This window comes from Aquarana catesbeiana, linkage group LG04 (genome assembly GCF_042186555.1).
Source record: "Aquarana catesbeiana isolate 2022-GZ linkage group LG04, ASM4218655v1, whole genome shotgun sequence".
NCBI classification, from domain to species: Eukaryota; Metazoa; Chordata; class Amphibia; order Anura; family Ranidae; genus Aquarana; species Aquarana catesbeiana.
Window position 1 is genome coordinate 137721150 of NC_133327.1, and position 18098 is coordinate 137739247.

Consider the following 18098-nt stretch of genomic DNA (forward strand, 5'->3'; position numbering starts at 1 on the left):
AAGGCACTCTGTACAGGTGCACTCAGCCTTCTGAGAGACACAGAGCTGACGGTCTCATGTAAGGTGGGACACAGGCATTCTCCTAGGCAGCATTTACTGAAGTAACACCAGACTGAGCATTGGGTAGCAAGGCTTTTAGCCAGACTACATCGCTCAGCGGGCAGTGTTCATTTGTATACCTCACACCTTGTTGCTTTGCACTATGGGTAGAAGAGGTTCAAGCACCCCAGGAACCAGAGACACTAGGGGATCTCGTTCAGGTTCTGAGGGCCCCCTGTCGGCAGCATCCTCCCCCCCTAAAGATGGGCCAGGGACGGCTAGCCAGGGAGAGCCATCGGGGTCAGGGGCTACACCTGCTTCTGGCACTTCAGCCCCTGTATATATTACACAAGAGGTTTTTTCCTCAACCATTAATGGTCTAGAGGAAAGATTAATGGCCGTGATTACGTCTTCACTCAGTGGAAGAAAACGCACTAGGCTTTCCTCTGTTCCCCAAGACCCTCAGACAGAGGAGCTCTGGGATAAAGGAGATGAATCCCTTTCAGAGGATCGGGATGGGATGGATGATTCCTCTTCGGAGGATTCAGGTGGAGAGGGACCCTCTGCGACTTCCCAAGAGGAGAAAGTCTTAGTGCAGATCCTCACTGGATTGGTCCGCTCCACATTTAAGTTGCCCATACCTGAAACTGCTAAAGAATCCTCTTCTGCTTTGGGGTCACTGAAACCTTTCCAAGCAGCACATGCTTTTCCTGTTCATACTTTACTTGAAAAGCTTATTTATTCTGAGTGGGATCACCCAGACAAACGTTTTTTTCCGCCGAGAACGTTTTCAACACTTTATCCGATGGAAGAAAAGTTTATTAAAATGTGGGGAATACCGGCTATTGATGCCGCCATTTCCTCCGTAAATAATAGCCTGACTTGTCCCGTAGACAATGCTCAGATGCTCAGGGATCCTGTAGATAAAAGGATGGAATCCCTATTGAAGGATGTTTTCTCCTTAGCAGGATCAATGGCCCAACCTGCAGTAGCAGCGATTGGAGTCTGTCAATACTTAAGAGACCATGTTAAGCAGGTCATCAAAGTATTACCTGAACAGCAGGCCCAGAGGTTTGCTAACCTTCCAGCGGCCTTATGCTTTGTGGTTGACGCCATTAGAGATTCTATCGTGCAAACCTCCCGTCTTTCACTGGGGTTGGTGCATATACGTAGAATCCTATGGTTGAAAAATTGGTCAGCCGAAGCACCATGTAAGAAGCTACTGGCTGGGTTTCCATTTCGTGGTGCAAGGTTGTTTGGAGAGGACTTGGATAATTATATCAAGAGAATCTCTTGTGGGAAAAGCACTCTCTTACCTGTCAAGAAGAAGAGTAAGCGTCCCTCTTTCAAACAGACTCTTTCCCCAGCGCCGGGGGCTTCAGCCTCAAGGCAGTCTCGACGGCCGCCTCCATCGGGGTCCAGAGACAAGAGTCAACCCCAGGGACAAAAGAAGTCCTGGGGAAAGAAGCCTACTAGGCAAAACACTAAGACCTCTGCGTGAGGGGGCGCCCCCGCTCACTCGAGTGGGGGGAAGACTGCGACAGTTCTCAGAGCTCTGGCACGAGGACTTCCAGGACAGATGGGTAGTCTCCACGGTAACCTTAGGGTACAAGCTGGAGTTTCAGGAATTCCCTTCTCCTCGGTTCCTCAGATCAAATGTTCCCAGAGACCCAGAGAAGAAGCAGTCGCTCCTTCTAGCGTTAGAGCGACTTTTGTCGCAGGAGGTCATTATGATAGTTCCCGCAAAGGACCAGGGATTGGGCTTCTATTCCAACCTTTTTACGGTCCAAAAGCCAAATGGGGATGTCAGGCCCATTTTGGACTTAAGGGATCTGAACCGATTCCTAAGGATTCAATCCTTCCGCATGGAATCAATTCGAACAGTAGTTCCCACCCTGCAGGGAGGAGAATTTCTGGCATCAATAGACATCAGAGATGCATATCTGCATGTGCCCATTTTTCCTGCTCATCAGAAGTTTCTGCGCTTCGAGGTAGGAGGGCGCCATTTCCAGTTTGTGGCTCTGCCTTTTGGGATAGCCACTGCACCTCGAGTGTTCACAAAGATCTTGGCTCCTCCTCTGGCCAGATTAAGGGCTCAGGGTATAGCTGTCATAGCATACCTAGACGACCTGCTCTTGATAGACCGGTCGGTAGCCTCTTTGAATGGAAACTTGAGGACCACGGTCAGGTATCTAGAACACCTGGGTTGGATCCTCAACTTAGAAAAGTCTTTCCTAAAACCAGTAAGAAGACTGGAGTATTTAGGTCTGATTATAGATACAAGCCAGGAGAAAATATTTCTACCCCAGGCAAAGATCACTGCTTTGAGAGAGCTGATTCTGACAGTAAGGACCAAGAAGGGTCCCTCAGTCCGCCTTTGTATGAGGCTACTAGCGAAGATGGTGTCTTCATTCGAAGCAGTTCCCTATGCTCAGTTTCACTCAAGAATGCTGCAACACAGTATTCTGTCGACCTGGAACAAGAAGGTTCAGGCATTAGACTTTCCGATGCACCTGTCGCATGCGGTGCGTCAGAGCCTCAATTGGTGGCTCATACCCGAAAACCTGCAGAAGGGGAAATCCTTTCTACCGGTTACCTGGACGGTGGTAACAACAGATCCCAGTCTGTCAGGTTGGGGAGCAGTTCTGGAACAGGCTGCGGTCCAAGGGGTATGGTCCAAGACAGAGAGGACCTTACCCATCAACATTCTGGAGATCCGGGCGATACATCTAGCTCTAAAAGCCTGGACTATCAGGCTACAGGGTTGTCCGGTCAGGATCCAGTCCGACAATGCCACAGCAGTGGCTTATGTCAATCATCAGGGAGGCACCCGGAGCCGAGCTGCTCAAAAAGAGGTGAACCAGATCCTAGTCTGGGCAGAGATGCATGTGCCATGCATATCGGCAGTTTTCATCCCGGGAATAGAGAATTGGCAGGCGGACTATCTAAGTCGCCAGCAGTTACTTCCAGGGGAATGGTCTCTGCATCCCGATGTCTTTTGGGCCATATGCCAAAGATGGGGGTTCCAGATGTAGATCTCTTTGCATCCCGATTCAACAAAAAGATAGACAGATTTGTGGCAAGGACAAAAGATCCTCTTGCATGCGGGACGGATGCATTGGTGATTCCGTGGCATCGGTTCTCACTGATTTACGCATTCCCGCCTATTCTGCTACTACCACGACTCCTTCGCAGGATCAGGCAGGAAAGGAAGTCGGTACTTCTGGTGGCCCCCGCTTGGCCCAGAAGGACTTGGTATGCAGAAATAGTAAGGATGACGGTGGGTTCCCCGTGGACCCTACCGGTACGCCCAGACCTGTTATCTCAGGGTCCAGTGTTCCATCCTGCCTTACAAATGCTAAATTTGACGGTTTGGCTATTGAGACCCACGTTCTGAAGAGTCGTGGGCTCTCAGGTCCTGTCATATCTACCTTGATTAATGCAAGGAAGCCAGCTTCCAGGATGATTTATCATAGAGTCTGGAAGGCTTATATAACCTGGTGTGAATCCAGAGGTTGGCATCCCAGGAAATATGTCATAGGTAGAATCCTTGATTTTCTACAGATGGGATTAGAGATGAAGCTGGCCTTGAGTACCATCAAGGGCCAGGTTTCTGCTTTATCAGTATTATTTCAGCGGCCACTTGCTTCGCATTCTTTGGTCCGAAACTTTATGGAGGGGGTGATGCGTCTTAATCCTCCGGTTAAAGCGCCCCTAAACCCCTGGGACTTGAATTTGGTCCTGGCTGTGTTACAGAAACAGCCTTTTGAACCAATAAGTCAGATTCCTTTGGTCTTGTTGACAAGGAAATTAATTTTTCTGGTGGCCATCTCTCCTGCTAGAAGAGTATCAGAATTAGCAGCTCTTTCCTGTAAGGAGCCTTATTTGATTATACACAAGGATAGAGTGGTACTACACCCTCATCCTAGTTTTTTACCGAAGGTGGTTTCTGATTTTCATTTAAACCAAGACATTGTTCTACCTTCCTTTTTTCCAGATCCCTGTTCTCCGGAAGAGAGATCTCTACATTCGTTGGATGTAGTAAGAGCAGTTAAGGCCTATCTAGGGGCAACTGCTCAGATCCGCAAGACGGACGTTTTGTTTGTGCTGCCAGAGGGTCCCAATAGAGGACAGGCAGCGTCAAAAGCTACCATTTCTAAATGGATTCGACAGTTGATCATTCAAGCTTACGGTTTGAAACAGAAGATTCCTCCGTTTCAGATCAGGGCACATTCCACAAGGGCTATTGGTGCTTCTTGGGCAGTGCATCACCGGGCCTCTATGGCTCAAATCTGCAAGGCCGCAACCTGGTCTTCAGTTCATACATTCACCAGATTCTATCAGGTGGATGTGAGAAGGCATGAGGATATCGCCTTTGGGCGTAGTGTGCCGCAGGCAGCGGTACAGGGTCCTCAGGTCTGATTGCACCCTACTTGGTCGTGGTTCCCCCCCCTCAGGTAGCATTGCTCTGGGACATCCCATCAGTAATTACTGTGGCTCTGTGTCCCGTGATGTTCGAGAAAGAAAATAGGATTTTTTAAAACAGCTTACCTGTAAAATCCTTTTCTTTCGAAGGACATCACGGGACACAGAGGTCCCGCCCCTCTTCTAATACACTATATTGCTTGGCTACAAAACTGAGGTATCCCTGCAAGGGGGAGGGATTATATAGGGGGTTGAACTTCCTGATAGGGTGTGCCAGTGTCCAATCACCAGTGATACCTATATAACCCATCAGTAATTACTGTGGCTCTGTGTCCCGTGATGTCCTTCGAAAGAAAAGGATTTTACAGGTAAGCTGTTTTAAAAAATCCTATTTTTTTTTTTGGGGGGGGGGGGCAATTTATTTAGGAAATGGTTGGTGTTAACGCTTTAACGCTTCAATCGTCACGGCACCATGGTTGTTATGGTGTCAGGATGATTGAAGCGCATTATTTCTATCATTACATAAATACAGAATTGCAGAATCAGTGGGAGCCCCGAGTGTGTCGCATGGCACAAGTTGCGGATTGTCCGCTTGCGACGTCGCTTGCCACGTCACCTGCCACACATTGCGGATTGTCACTTTCCTGCTAAGGTGGGGAATGGGGATTGTCACTTCCTGTGTCCCAGTCTGGGGTCCCCTTAGTCTGCCTGTAAAGTGGTACATTTGTAGCATGCATAAGACATGCTGCAGCAAAAATTACATTTCTAAAGGGAAAAAAAAATGGTCAAAGCACATTAAAATTGACTCACGGTTGCAATTGCGCCCAGCTATTATTAAAAAAATTGATCCCCCAGTCCATAATCCAGTTTAAATTGTATAATCTGTTCCACTGGGCTGATGAAACAGGACATCCAGAGTTGTCAGTGTTCATTTTCATTCGTGTGTGAACTGAAAAAATGGTCCCATTTCAGGTTTGCAATTACTGTTTTGACCTTAACCACTTCAGCCCCAGAAGAATTTACCCCCTTCCTGACCAGCGCAACTTTTGCGATTCGGCACTGCGCCGCTTTAACTAACAATTGCGCGGTGGTGCGACATTGTACCCAAACAAAATTGATTTTTTTTTTTTTTTTTTTTTACTCACAAATAGAGCTTTCTTTTGGTGGTATTTGATCGCCTCTGCGTTTTTTATTTTTTGCGCTATAAACAAAAAGAAGCGACAATTTTGAAAATAACGCCCTATTTTTTACTTTTTGCTATAATATCCCCCAAAAATATATATATTAAAAAAAAAAAAAAAAAAAAAAAAAAAATTTTCCTCAGTTTAGGCTATGTATTCTTCTACCTTTTTTTTGGTAAAAAAAAAGTTATAGCATCTACAAAATAGGGGATAGATTTATAGCGCTTTTTTTTTTTTTTTTTTTTTTTTTTTTTTTTTTTACTAGTAATGGAGGCGATCTGTGCTTTATTATTATATTATTTTTTTTTTTTTTTTTTTTTTTATCGTGACTGCGACATTACGGCGGACACATCAGACAATTTTGAAACATTTTTGGAGCCATTGGCATTAATACAGCGATCAGTGCGATTTTAAAAAATGCATTGATTGGTGTAAAAATGTCACTGGCAGTGAAGGGTTAACTCTAGGGGGTCGGTGAAGGGGTTAACTGTGTTCCCTGGAAGGTGATTCTAACTAAAGGGGGAGGGGACTAACTAGAGGAAGTGACGGATCGTGGTTCCTAGCTAATAGGAACACACGATCTGTCACTCCTGTCAGAACAGGGAAGTCTATGTTTACACACACTTGTCCCTGTTCTGTGTCTCAAGCTCATGATCGCACGTGGCCGGCGGTCATCGCGACCATCTGCCACAAGCATCTGCACCCCCGCTGTGCAACGGGCGCGCGCCTGCTATCCGGACCCGGCGAGCCAACGTATAGTTACGTGGTTTCGCGCATGGGAGCCAACCTGCCGCAGTAAAACTGCGGCGGTTGGTCCGGAAGCAGTTAAACTATAAGTTTCCAGACAATTTTTATTTTTTTTAACCATGTTTTGCAAAAACAACCGACCACCATTTCATGGTTTTCATAAAAACAATTTGTGGTAGTTTTTTCCTGATCTATTTTATTGTTTTTTGATGGAAAATTGGTTGAATAAGCCTAGAAAATTAAAGTGGACTGTGGTCTTTGTCAGCAAATACTCTTATTTTGTCTCTATTTGGAAAATTACAAGTTTGTGTTTTCTTCTTATCACAGATGAATGACAACTTGGTGGATAATTGGGCAGACTTAGAAGAATTAAGCGGTGCCCAAGGTTTGCAGACCGTGTATCTAGAAAGGAACCCTCTGCAGAAAGATAACCAATACAGGCGCAAAATTATGTTGGCGCTGCCCTGTGTCCGCCAGATTGATGCAACTTTTGTTCGATTCTGAGTTAATTTGAGGGCATAAAGCCGCCTCACTCATATTGTAGCAGCACAGTGCAAATGCATTCTGTCATAAAACATTCATCTTTTGTGTGACCATCTAATCACTCCATCACACTCTTAATTTCCTTGTGCACTGCATGATCCTCTTGCATCAAAGTATATGTTCAGTGCTCATTCTGTTACCTTCCAAAACAATACTACTGCTTATCACTGAACTGTCTTCCTCTAAGACAAACATTTACAGAATGAGTTAAAATCACCTATTTTATGATGTCATGTTACAGTATTTATTTCTGGACAGTAGTCTTCTGGTTAATAAAGTTTTTATCCTCAGCACCTGTCCATCCCATGCAAGTGCATTGTGGTCACTCCATCATCTGACATGTCATAATACAGAATTGTTCTTGTAATATTCCACAGGGGAACATTCTGATGAAATGTTCTCTTAGAATATTGTTTACAAAAGTTGCTTTTCTATCTGCATCTTGCTCACTGTCTTTATTTGGCCTGCACGTCACTGCTCCCCCTTTGTTTTGGGTGAACATTTTGTGTCAAGGTCCTGCGCTGCTCTCATTTAAGTTTTTTTTTAAGTTTTTTTTTTTGCAAGGCTATGATGACAAATCCAAGTGTGCTCCAGTATAGGCTAAGACATAAGAAGCCAGTTATCTGATCGAAGGTCTGTTTATATGAGGGTGTAAGGGAGGAATTTTGGCCATTGGCATACATAGCTCCTGAAGAACTATACATAAGATGCCTTGTTCTGCTCCTTTCTCCTCTGACCATAAAATATCTCACTTGGCTTTACCTGGTAAAGTGGTGACCTACCCTGTTCTAGATGCTTCATAGGAACACCTGACCAGACCAGGTAACTGTGAGAAGTTAGGTGCAGTTATGAGCGTGAGTCCAGGATCTCAGGGTTTTAGAAAGCTGAGCAGGGCCTGAACCCAATACTAACACACCCTGCACTTGCCTTTGTTTTTTTTTTTGTTTTTTTTGAACGCTTTGGAGCCTGCATGAATGTACACTTATACCAATTGTTCCATAGTACATTAAGGGCTGGGCTGCAGCTCTTTAATGCCATGGTTGCAAAGATATTCTTGGCCACATAGTTACAGGCAGAAAATGAATGCTGTAGACTGGGGTAGGTCTATTGTTGTGCATATAAATAGAGGGGATGCTTTCAAGATGGAATGTCCAAAGACAGTTACTTTAAAAATATAAAGATATAATTGCTGGTTATCAGACTGTGCTTTTCCAGGTCCCAAACTAAATGTGTATTCTTGAACATTCTAAATAACTCTTCTTATTGGTTTAATGTCTGTTAATATGTAACAAGCTCTTAACATTTTGTAAGATGCTAAGGGCCTATTGCATTTTCATGGTGAAAAAATGCAAGAATTTTACAACATGAAAATGCATTTAAGGTAGAGGTCTCCTCTGTGACTGGTTGACATTGAGTTCTGAAGTTTCTTTTTTGGAATATTGATTCACGCTATGTGCTTTCCATTGAAATAGATGAAAACCCATCAAAATGGGCATCTTGCATTGTACACAAATGTGCATTATTTTAATACTTTTTCCACCGATTTCAATTGGAAATGCATGTGAAAAAATATGGACAAGGGCATGTGAATAAGGGAAACTATAAGGACCCATTTTCACCTAAGTATGTGCATTGACACTTGTTTTATACAACATGTTGGCATAGGTGTGAATAGGCCTGTGAGCTGGTTATAATTGACATTTTTATATTTATAATGTGACAGACATTTTGAGAACTGTCCTGTAGTTTACTGTACATGTAGGTGCTGCATGCTCTGCTTGCATTTTCTGGCTGTATGCCTTTTCCCTGAGTGTCCTAAATTATAGAAATGGAGGTGTTTGGGAGTAACAATAATTTCATATCAGTTGGTACTACTGCCCCATTAGACCTTGCACTGTCCGATTTATTATAAGTGACACAAATGTGGGGGGGGGAGACTTTTTTTTTTTTTTTTTTGGTGTTGCACACAGAGCTTCCCCTCTTGGTTCTGCCATTTTTCCTATGTGCTACAAATGACTGTTTTTCCAATTCTAGGAATGCAGTTCACTGGGGTTTTTAAATATTTATACCGTTTTATACAGAAGCAATGTGAATAGGTGCCAGCCTAAGGGAAACAAAACAAGCTTGTTCCAACTCGCACACATTCCTGTGCAAATGCTGTGCGTCTTAGAAGTGGCATCCCTCACAGCAATGTGTGCATCCTTTGGTGAACTAAAACATGTAAAGCCTGCAGTATCTTTGATCGGATTTAGGGCCCATTTCATACCAGATGCAGTGGGATGCATTTTTGACTGCACTCCAACTGCATAGAGAGTCCAAAATTCAGGTTATGCTATAGGTATAGTTTACAGTAGCGCAGTAAAAAAAAAAAAAATATATATATATACACACACACACACACACACACACACAGACACAGTAAGCTGCATTTTTCTGCAATGCAGTGCACTTAAAAGCCCAAAGAGGACAGAAGTCACCTTGAAGGAAATACAAGCTTAGGAAAAATGCACTGCAAATGCGTGGTAAATCATATCACTACGCAATTCAAAAGGGCACAGTAAAAGTGCAATTTCTAATGTGAATGGACCCTTAATGTGTAATCTCTCCAGGGCACCTGTCGCTGCATTAGCAAAAGTGTTGGTCCGCATTGATGCAAGATTCTTTAATTACACTCTTCCACCCCCGACTCAGAAAAAGAAAATTGTCTTGAGAGAAATGTGCAGATTGCTTGCCATCTCTGGCAAAGAACAAACTAGATACTAAACTGCGTGAGATATTGATCCAGAAGAAATGTGCAGCTGTTGAAGTCATGACTTCTGATCTGCATATTTGGTCTTGGTTTGTGACTCTGTACTGAAGCTACTGGATCATTCTGACAACCAGGCATCTAGCATTTTTAGGAAGAAGTTTTCTAAATGAGCTGCACTAAATATGTTGTGGAGAATGTTTATTGTGTGGAAACTGCCAACATCTAAACATAGCTCTAGGTTTTGCAATTTACATTTTAATGACAGCCTAAGATGCAATAAGGCTGGGTTTCCAACTGTCCTGTAGTTTGCAGATCATGCTCAAATGCAAAGGTTGTTGGGTACATAGAAATAACTGCCCTTTAACAACTAAATGATTTTCCTGCATTTGGGAAACTGCAAATGTGTCATTTTGTCCCTGTTAATGGACTTAGGATGATCACTTCATCAATAATTGATGCTCTAGCTCAGGGATATGCAATTAGCGGACCTCCAGCTATTGCAAAACAAGTCCCATCATGCTTATGCCTCTGGGTGTCATGCTTGTGGCTGTCAGAGTCTTGCTATGCCTCATGGGACTTGTAGTTCTGCAACAGCTCGAGGTCCGCTAATTGAATATCCCTGCTTATAGCTACTCTCCTTGCACAGCGTTGCAGAGAAGCAATTCTGAACTGACACGCTCCAGCAGGTCCCTGTACATGGCTCAGCAAAAAAATCGCATAAAATTTCTCTTCTAACATGTCTATATGGGACAGTCTGTCTAACTGACAGTCTATTGGATTGGTGTGGATAGTTTAATGTAGAACTATAGGCAAAACTTTTATTTTTTCCATATTGGATAGTGTAAGGGAGGGTTATAACCCCTATGATATTTTCTTTTGCTAGCTGTGTCCCATAGCCAAACAGCCCCAGGTCACCAGAACTAGTGTCCCCGTTGGAAGATCCCCCCCCCCATTTATTTTACTTTCAATGATCATGGAAACAGGGCAAATCTCCCAAACAGGGACACCGCATTCAAAAAGAAGCAATCAAAAAATGTGCTCTAATCCCTTAAAAAAAAAAAAACTTTTGCCTTAAGTTATGCTTTAAGGCCTCTTGCACAGGGGATCCTCACCCTCTGTAAATGTAAATTCCAACATATTCCCCCACCCGGAAAGCCCAGATGCCTATAGACGCCAATGGCAGAACTACCACACTGGGGGGGGACCCCAAGAGCTCGGAATGATGCTCCCCAGTGGCTGCAGGGCTCTGAGCTACAAGTGTATCTCTCACAGCCAAGAGCCAGCTATGACCGCCCTCCTTTCCCCCCGCATGGACAGAAGAGGAGACAGCTGATCATCTTCTCCCTTTTATGCCCAACAGCCAGAAGAGGAAAGGTGCCAATCCCTTAGTAAGCTCTCCATCCATCCACTGTTAGTGAAGTCTTCCTCTCTTCTCTTCCTGGCTCCCAGTGAGTAAACTAATGTAAGAGGGGATATAAGGGGTGCTCTGGTTATCACAGTTCTCCTTTACACCAGAGTCTGCAGCATTCCTTTTTACATCAGTGTTCCCTCTTAAATTAGAGCCCCAAGTGTTTTCCCGTACATCAGAGTCTGCAGAATCACCCCTTACAGTGTAAGGGGAACTCTGCAGATTCAAATGTAAGGAGAAACTGCAGATTCAGATGTAATAGGGAACTCTGCAGCTTCCGAAGTCAATGGAAACTGCAGAATCACACGCAAAGGTGGAACTCTGTGACTCTGATGTAAGGGGGGGGGGGGCCCTCTTGTGATACATGCAAATAGAGATGTTATTTTGTCACAAAAAATGTGTATTCTACAAAAAAAAAAATTGCAGTGTGCCGCTAAAGTGTTCGGGTTTAGCTTAAAGAAAAGGTGGCAACCCTACCCAAGCTGGCAGAAGGGGGCCCCTACTACAATATAGTGGCAACAGTGTCACCAATCAGTGCCCATTAGCGATGCCAGTCAGTGCTGGCTATCAATGCCGCCCATCACTGCTGTTGATCAGTGCCTATAAGTACGGCATATTAGTGCCTCCTCATCAATGCCCACCAGTTAAACCTATCAGTGCTGCCACATCAGTGAAGGAGAAAAATTACTTAGTTTCTGTCAGTAAATTTTGTAACTAAGTAAAAAAACTTGTTTTTTAAAAAAAATTTTTTTTTTTTAGTAAAAAAATAAAAAAATCCAGCAGTGATTAAATACCACCAAAAGAAAGCTCTATTTGTGTGAAGAAAATTCAAAAAAATTTGGATACAGTGTAGCATGACCATGAAATTGTCATTCAAAGTGCAACAGCGCTGAAAGCTGAAAAATGGCCTGGGCAGGAAGGGGGTGTAAGTGCCTGGTAGTTAAGGATTTGTATATCGCTATCATAGCCCCTCTTAAGCATCTCTTTCCCAGGGAGAATAATGTTAATGTTTGTAGTCATTCCTCATAACCGAGTTCCTCCAGCCCCCTTATTAGCTTTGTTGCCCTTCTCTTGGCACTTTCCAGTTCAAGCACATCCTACCTGAAGAGTGGTTAAGAGCACTGAACATACTCAACATGTGGAACCAGCATGTGACTGGTCTCTCTTCTAAAGGTAAAGCCTTTTTTTTTGCTTTATAATAGATTAAAAGAAAAAAAAAAAAAACAGCCAGGTAGTCCAACACGCAGGTGCAGACTATCCAAAACCGATGCCCAAAACACAGCACCGACATAATACAACAACAAAAAAAAAGTTAATCCCAATACATCCATAAAAAAAATAATGCAACAGTTGCATGTGTGGCTCGTGCAAAAGTATGCGTATATTCAAGGATGCTTATCCATACAAAAGTCCCTCCCTTCGAAGACAGGGTAATAGGAGGAGTGAATTCATAAGTAGCAATAAACCCCCTGGTCTAGACTGATAAACGGAGGAATTATGCTGTGGCTGCATCCTCCAGCCACTTCACCCAGACCTTTTTAAACTTACGGGTTGCAGCCTCTGTGTGCACAAGTGTCTTTGTAGAGTGGTAGGTTGGTGTTAACCAATTGCTTCCAATAGGCTATAGTGGGAGCAGAATGTTTTTTTTTTTCTCCAATGCAGTGTAAGTGCCGTTCTAGTATAAAACAGCTACTACCAGCAGTTGTAGGTGAGACCATCTACCTGGCCCAACAGGCAGATTAAAGGCAAAACTTTTTTTACACTTAGAATTAAGAGGGATTAGAACACCTGCCAGGTTTTTATCACCGTCTGTGTTCCTGTAGGGAGAATTACTCTCTCTGTCATGTTTACCCTTATTATTGAAAATAAAATTCCAAGTTTTGGAATAAAGGGGAATCTTCCAATGTGTCACTAGTTCTGGTGACAACCAGTGTCTCCCATACTTTGGAGGATTTCCTCTTAAGACCCCATACACACTATCAGATTTTCGTCTTCAGATTTACCAAAACCATGTATTGCAAGGGCCTGTCTGATTGCATACAAATTGAAACTCCTAAGGTTTGACCTCATATTATATGGTTTTGGTAAATCTGAAGGAAAAAATCAGCAGAAAATCTGATAGTGTGTATGGGGCTTTACTGGGAAATCTCAATTGGACACAAATAGCAAAAAAAAAAAAATCAAAATGTTAGGGGTTTTACCGTCTTCCCTTACTTAGGGATATTTACTCCTGGTGACAACTCTCTCTGAGACAAAAGTTGAAAATCCAAAATTTATCACCGGAACAAGAAAAAGAAGGGTCATTTTTCAATATGGACACCTAAAACAACTTTCCACAAGGGGATTTACCTCATTTTGGATAATCTCCTTTCACTGTCTGTTTTGTCTACAGGCCAGTAATAAATTGAATATAAAAAAATGGCTTGATATATTTCCTTGTATAGCTCAGGGAATGTTATAGTTAGGTTATACACATATAGGAGCATTGTGTAACACAAGCTTCATGCAGCTTCCTTGAAGGATTTAACCTATTTACAGATCACCAGTTTAGAATTAGCAGTGCATAATGGCCCTACAATATTTGTTCTCATTCTAGTGTGTGTGTGGCAATACACGTGGCATAATTGTTATTTCTGTACAAGTGCCAACCCCACACACATTTGTATTTATAAATATATGTGCGCATATGTGGGGTCCTTTAAAAATGTGTTTGGGTGTTTGTTTTTTCATTTTGTTAATTAGTAAAAATTTGTTTTTCAACTTGGCTTTAATGCTATCATATTGGGGCTGATAAGCCCCCCATGTAATAGCATAGTGCAGGGGAGAGATTCCCAGGTGTGTATTATACCCCTAAATTTACCTCTGCATTCTGTTGAAGATAATTGAGCACATAGTTTACATCAGTGCCAGCAAAAGGGTTAAAACAATCTTCAGCTCCATCTATGCACTCCAAATATGATCTATGTTAAATATAGGTCATAACTGGAGTGGTGGCATTCACTTTAAAAAAGCCGTTAGCAGACTTTTACAACAAGTTTCAAAGTATTGCTAATATTTAGTTATGTTCAAGGCTCTTGTTATCTACCTTATCATATTGTATATTTGCTGAAAATTAAAGTATAAGGCTAAGTTTAGACTAGACATGCAGCTATCACTGCCACCCTGTACATTCTGCACTGCATGGCACAGCCCCAGACACTTGACTAGGTTTCATTCTGATTGTTGCAGAGGGTATAATTGTTGCTGCATTTGTGGCAGCTTAAGAGGGGGGAGAAGCTGTGGCGGTAAACATGTGGCTCAACCACCTGATTTACCACCCCCCAACCAAAAGAGAGAATGAGCCCTAAAAGTATATTTGCTGAAAATGGTATACCACTATACAAGCTTTGAAAGGGCTAAGCTCTTTCAAAGCAGAGTGTTAAAAATCAATAATTGTTCTCCCATCTAAAAAATATTTTTTTTTAGTCAAAGCGCAGTGCTGAAAATAAAACCCAACAGAATTCCCCTGATTATATTTGGTTGAATTTCAACATGGTAATATTCCCCCTACCCAAGACTAGGGGTGCAACGGATTGTCATCGATCCGTGATCCGATCCGCGGAGGTTGATCCGTACGGGACACCTCTGTGGCCTCTGCCATAGGAAAGTACGCGGCTTTGGCCTAGCTCCGGAGCGGCGGCCATCTTGGTACACCCGGCGGCCGTTTAGCACGTCGGATGACGGAGTGATCACTTGTAACAAACCGGCATCGTGTCATGACGCCGGTTCCTCTCTCTCCCCTCTGTGTACTGATCTGTACAGTGGAGGGGAGAGATCGGATGGCAACCGTGCCAATACTCTGCAATGTCCTGACAATAGTCTGCAATACCCTGCCAATATACCCGCCAATACCCTGCAATACTCTGCCAATAGGGAGATTGTGGATATTACTGTGGGGGGAGATTTTTTTTTTGTTGATCCGAAAATGATCCGAACCGTGACTCCTGATCCGAGGAACGATCCGAACCGTGAGTTTTTTGATCCGTTGCACCCCTACCCAAGACAGAATGTCCGTACTCACTTGCCCTCCAAGAGAAAATTAAAGGGTACGTTTACTATTACAGAAGATACTCCCCTACACAGTATGTTGTTCTAGCAGCCCTGGAGACAGCAGTCATCATAAGGCTTGAAAGGATGAGTGGTCATTGGTCAGTGTGGTGCACTTACCAATGAGAAGCTCTTCTGAAGATCTCAGTTATAAATATTTTAGGCCTTTAAGCAGACGCCTATTTTCTGCTCTTGGTATTTGCGTACTCTATATACTGTGCGCCAAGGTCTGCATAGTAGGATCAGGACCAGAACTGATAAAATACCTTGGTCACAGGCTGAAAGATGGACTTGGTAGTGGCCAGTAAGTAACCAGTGGTATTCAGAAGTTGCAACAGGGACATTCCCACAGCAATTATGTGCAAAAGTGTGATGGTACTTTTAGTTATTTGACTCTAACCTTAAAGTGTTTGTTAACCCACATTTCTTACTTTATATAATCTGCTCTGTCTCTTAAGGATATGTCCCCCTGATTGTGTGTGTGTTTTATAAAAAAAAAAAAAATCTATATATTGTGACAGTATGCGAGATGAGGTCATCGATAATCGGTATATTTCACCTCGCATTCGTTCTATTGTAAGAGACTGAACCGGAATCCGGGCCGGATTTTTCCAGCCTCTATGCAGGCTTGGTTCCAGTCCGGGTCTTCTGGTCCATGTTCAGGTGGACTTTAAAGGACCAGGAAGAGAGCACAGCAGGGCTCTGGCCTGAGACTCAGAAGGGAATCTGAGAGAGAGGAGCTCTGTTTGGACTGAAAACAAAGGTTTGCTTTACCTCATGTTTTGTGGGTGACGGGGACCAGCCCCACACCGTATAGCGAGCAGTCTACTGTTTATTTTAGCGCCGGATGGCAAGGATTTGTTTTACTGTTTTGTTTATTTTTCTTACTTTGCAGACCACTTGTAAATAAAGCTGGCAACCCGACAGATTTTAAAGAAACTGCCTGTACACTGACCTTCATTATATATATATATATATATTTTTTTTTTTTTAATATAAAACAGGGGGAGACAGAGCGGTTTATATAAAGTGAGAAATGTTATTTCAGCAACAGGAGGGGAGGGGAGTGGGCGGGCCCTGACACAGGAGTTGACAGGCAGGGAGGGAGGGAAGGGGGGGGAGAGGACAGGAGAGCTGCGTAAACTGATCATGGTGTCAGGGCTCAGCAGCAATGATAAACCATGGTCAGTTTACAAAAGGTGAGGGCAGAAACTGGCAGCCAGGTTTTTTTTTTTTTTTTTTAGGTGTTACAGGGGGCCAAATGACACATAAAGAAGCACTGTGCTGTATAACATGCTTTAACGGAACAGGATACTTTTTTTTTTTTTTTTTTTTAAGGCTAACAAACGCTTTAAGTTTGAACAGAGAGATTAAAAAGTCCAGTACATGCCTAGAGGACTGTGTCTCTATCTCTGCGCATCAGACATAAATTGGCTAAGCTTGTCCCGTTTATTCATTGAGCCTGGTTTCACACATGTGCGGTGCGAATTGAAGCTCAGGTTTCACTGGGGAGATAACAATCTCCTGTTCAACGGATTCATTGCGTTTTTGCTCAGGATTAGAGAGCAGGGAGAGGGGGAGGGAGGGGGGGGGAGAGGGGGAGGTGTAGTGAGGAGAAAGAGAAAATCCTTGTTCAGAACGCAATGCATCTGCGAATCAGATGCGTTCCCATAGGAGATAATAGGCTTGTAGTTCGCACCGCAATGCCCAAAAAACGCACACGTTTTTTGTGCAATGCGCAGTGCGAATGCAACGCACATATGTGAACCAGATACATTCATATGAATGTATTTTAAAATGTCCTGCGAATTAGATGCGGTGTAAGCCGCATCTAATTCGCATAGGTGTGAACCCGGGCTAAGGGGGAGAGTTACTAAAACTGGTGTGGTGTGGCTCTGCATGGTAACCAATCAGCTTCTATGTTTTATTGCCAAAGTTCAATTGAACAAGCTAAAATTAGATTCTGTGTGCACCAATTTTGGTAAGTCTCCCCCTAAATGTTTTCAACGGATCATGTATATAATCTGAATCGCCTAGAACAAAAATTTTACTTTATTTAAAAAAGCCGTTATTTATTTTAACCAACAAAAACATTTCATATAAACAACAGGAAATGGGTAATGCTGTATGCTACAATACTGAACAATACAAAACAAACTGGTACATTTATATATTTAAAAAAAAAGAAGACGGAAGATCCAGCTAAAAAATAGCAACAACTAGCAGCGGAAAAAAAGTGAAATTACAAAAAATACTGCTACATATATGATAACAAAAAAATGCATATTGTGATAGGATGAAATGCTTGCAGCATCTGGGACTGGAACAGCATTGCAGTTCATTCAAACTGTGAAAAAAAAAAAAAACAGGACACTTGTGACCAAAGCTGTAAGAAGGAAATCAACATTTGAAATATGCATTACTAAAAACAAAGAGCAATCTTTCTTAAAATTATGTATATTTAACCGCTTCCGGACCAGCAGCCACAGTTATACTGTGGCAGGTTGGCTCCCCTGCGTGAAACCACGTAGCTGTACGTTGGCTCGTGGGGTCCGGATCGCGATGACCGCCGGCCACGAGTGATCATGACCAGGAAGGACAGAACAGGCACGAGTGTGTGTAAACACATACTTCCCTGTTCTGTTAAGAGTGACAGATCCTGTGTTCCTATTAGCTAGGAACCACAATCCGTCACTTCCTCTAGTTAGTCCCCTCCCCCTTCAGTTATAATCACCTCCCAGGGAACATAGTTAACCCCTTCACTGCCAGTGACATTTTCACAGTAATCAATGCATTTTTAATCACACTGATCGCTGTATTAATGCCAACGGTTCCAAAAATGTGTCAAAATTGTCCAATGTGTCCGCCATAATGTCGCAGTCACGATAAAAATCGCAGATCACAGCCATTACTAGTAAAA

General features: G+C 43.0%; 1 protein-coding gene across 1 annotated transcript in view; it reads left to right on the forward strand.

The window, feature by feature from the left end:
- Window positions 1-7225, forward strand: part of PPP1R7 (protein phosphatase 1 regulatory subunit 7) — a 35966-nt gene extending 28741 nt beyond the window's left edge. The window contains exon 10 of the mRNA XM_073625746.1: window positions 6720-7225. Within this exon, the coding sequence (XP_073481847.1) occupies window positions 6720-6896 (177 nt within the window). The 3' untranslated portion in view covers window positions 6897-7225. The remainder of the gene's footprint in view (window positions 1-6719) is intronic.
- Window positions 7226-18098: the final 10873 nt, after the last annotated feature.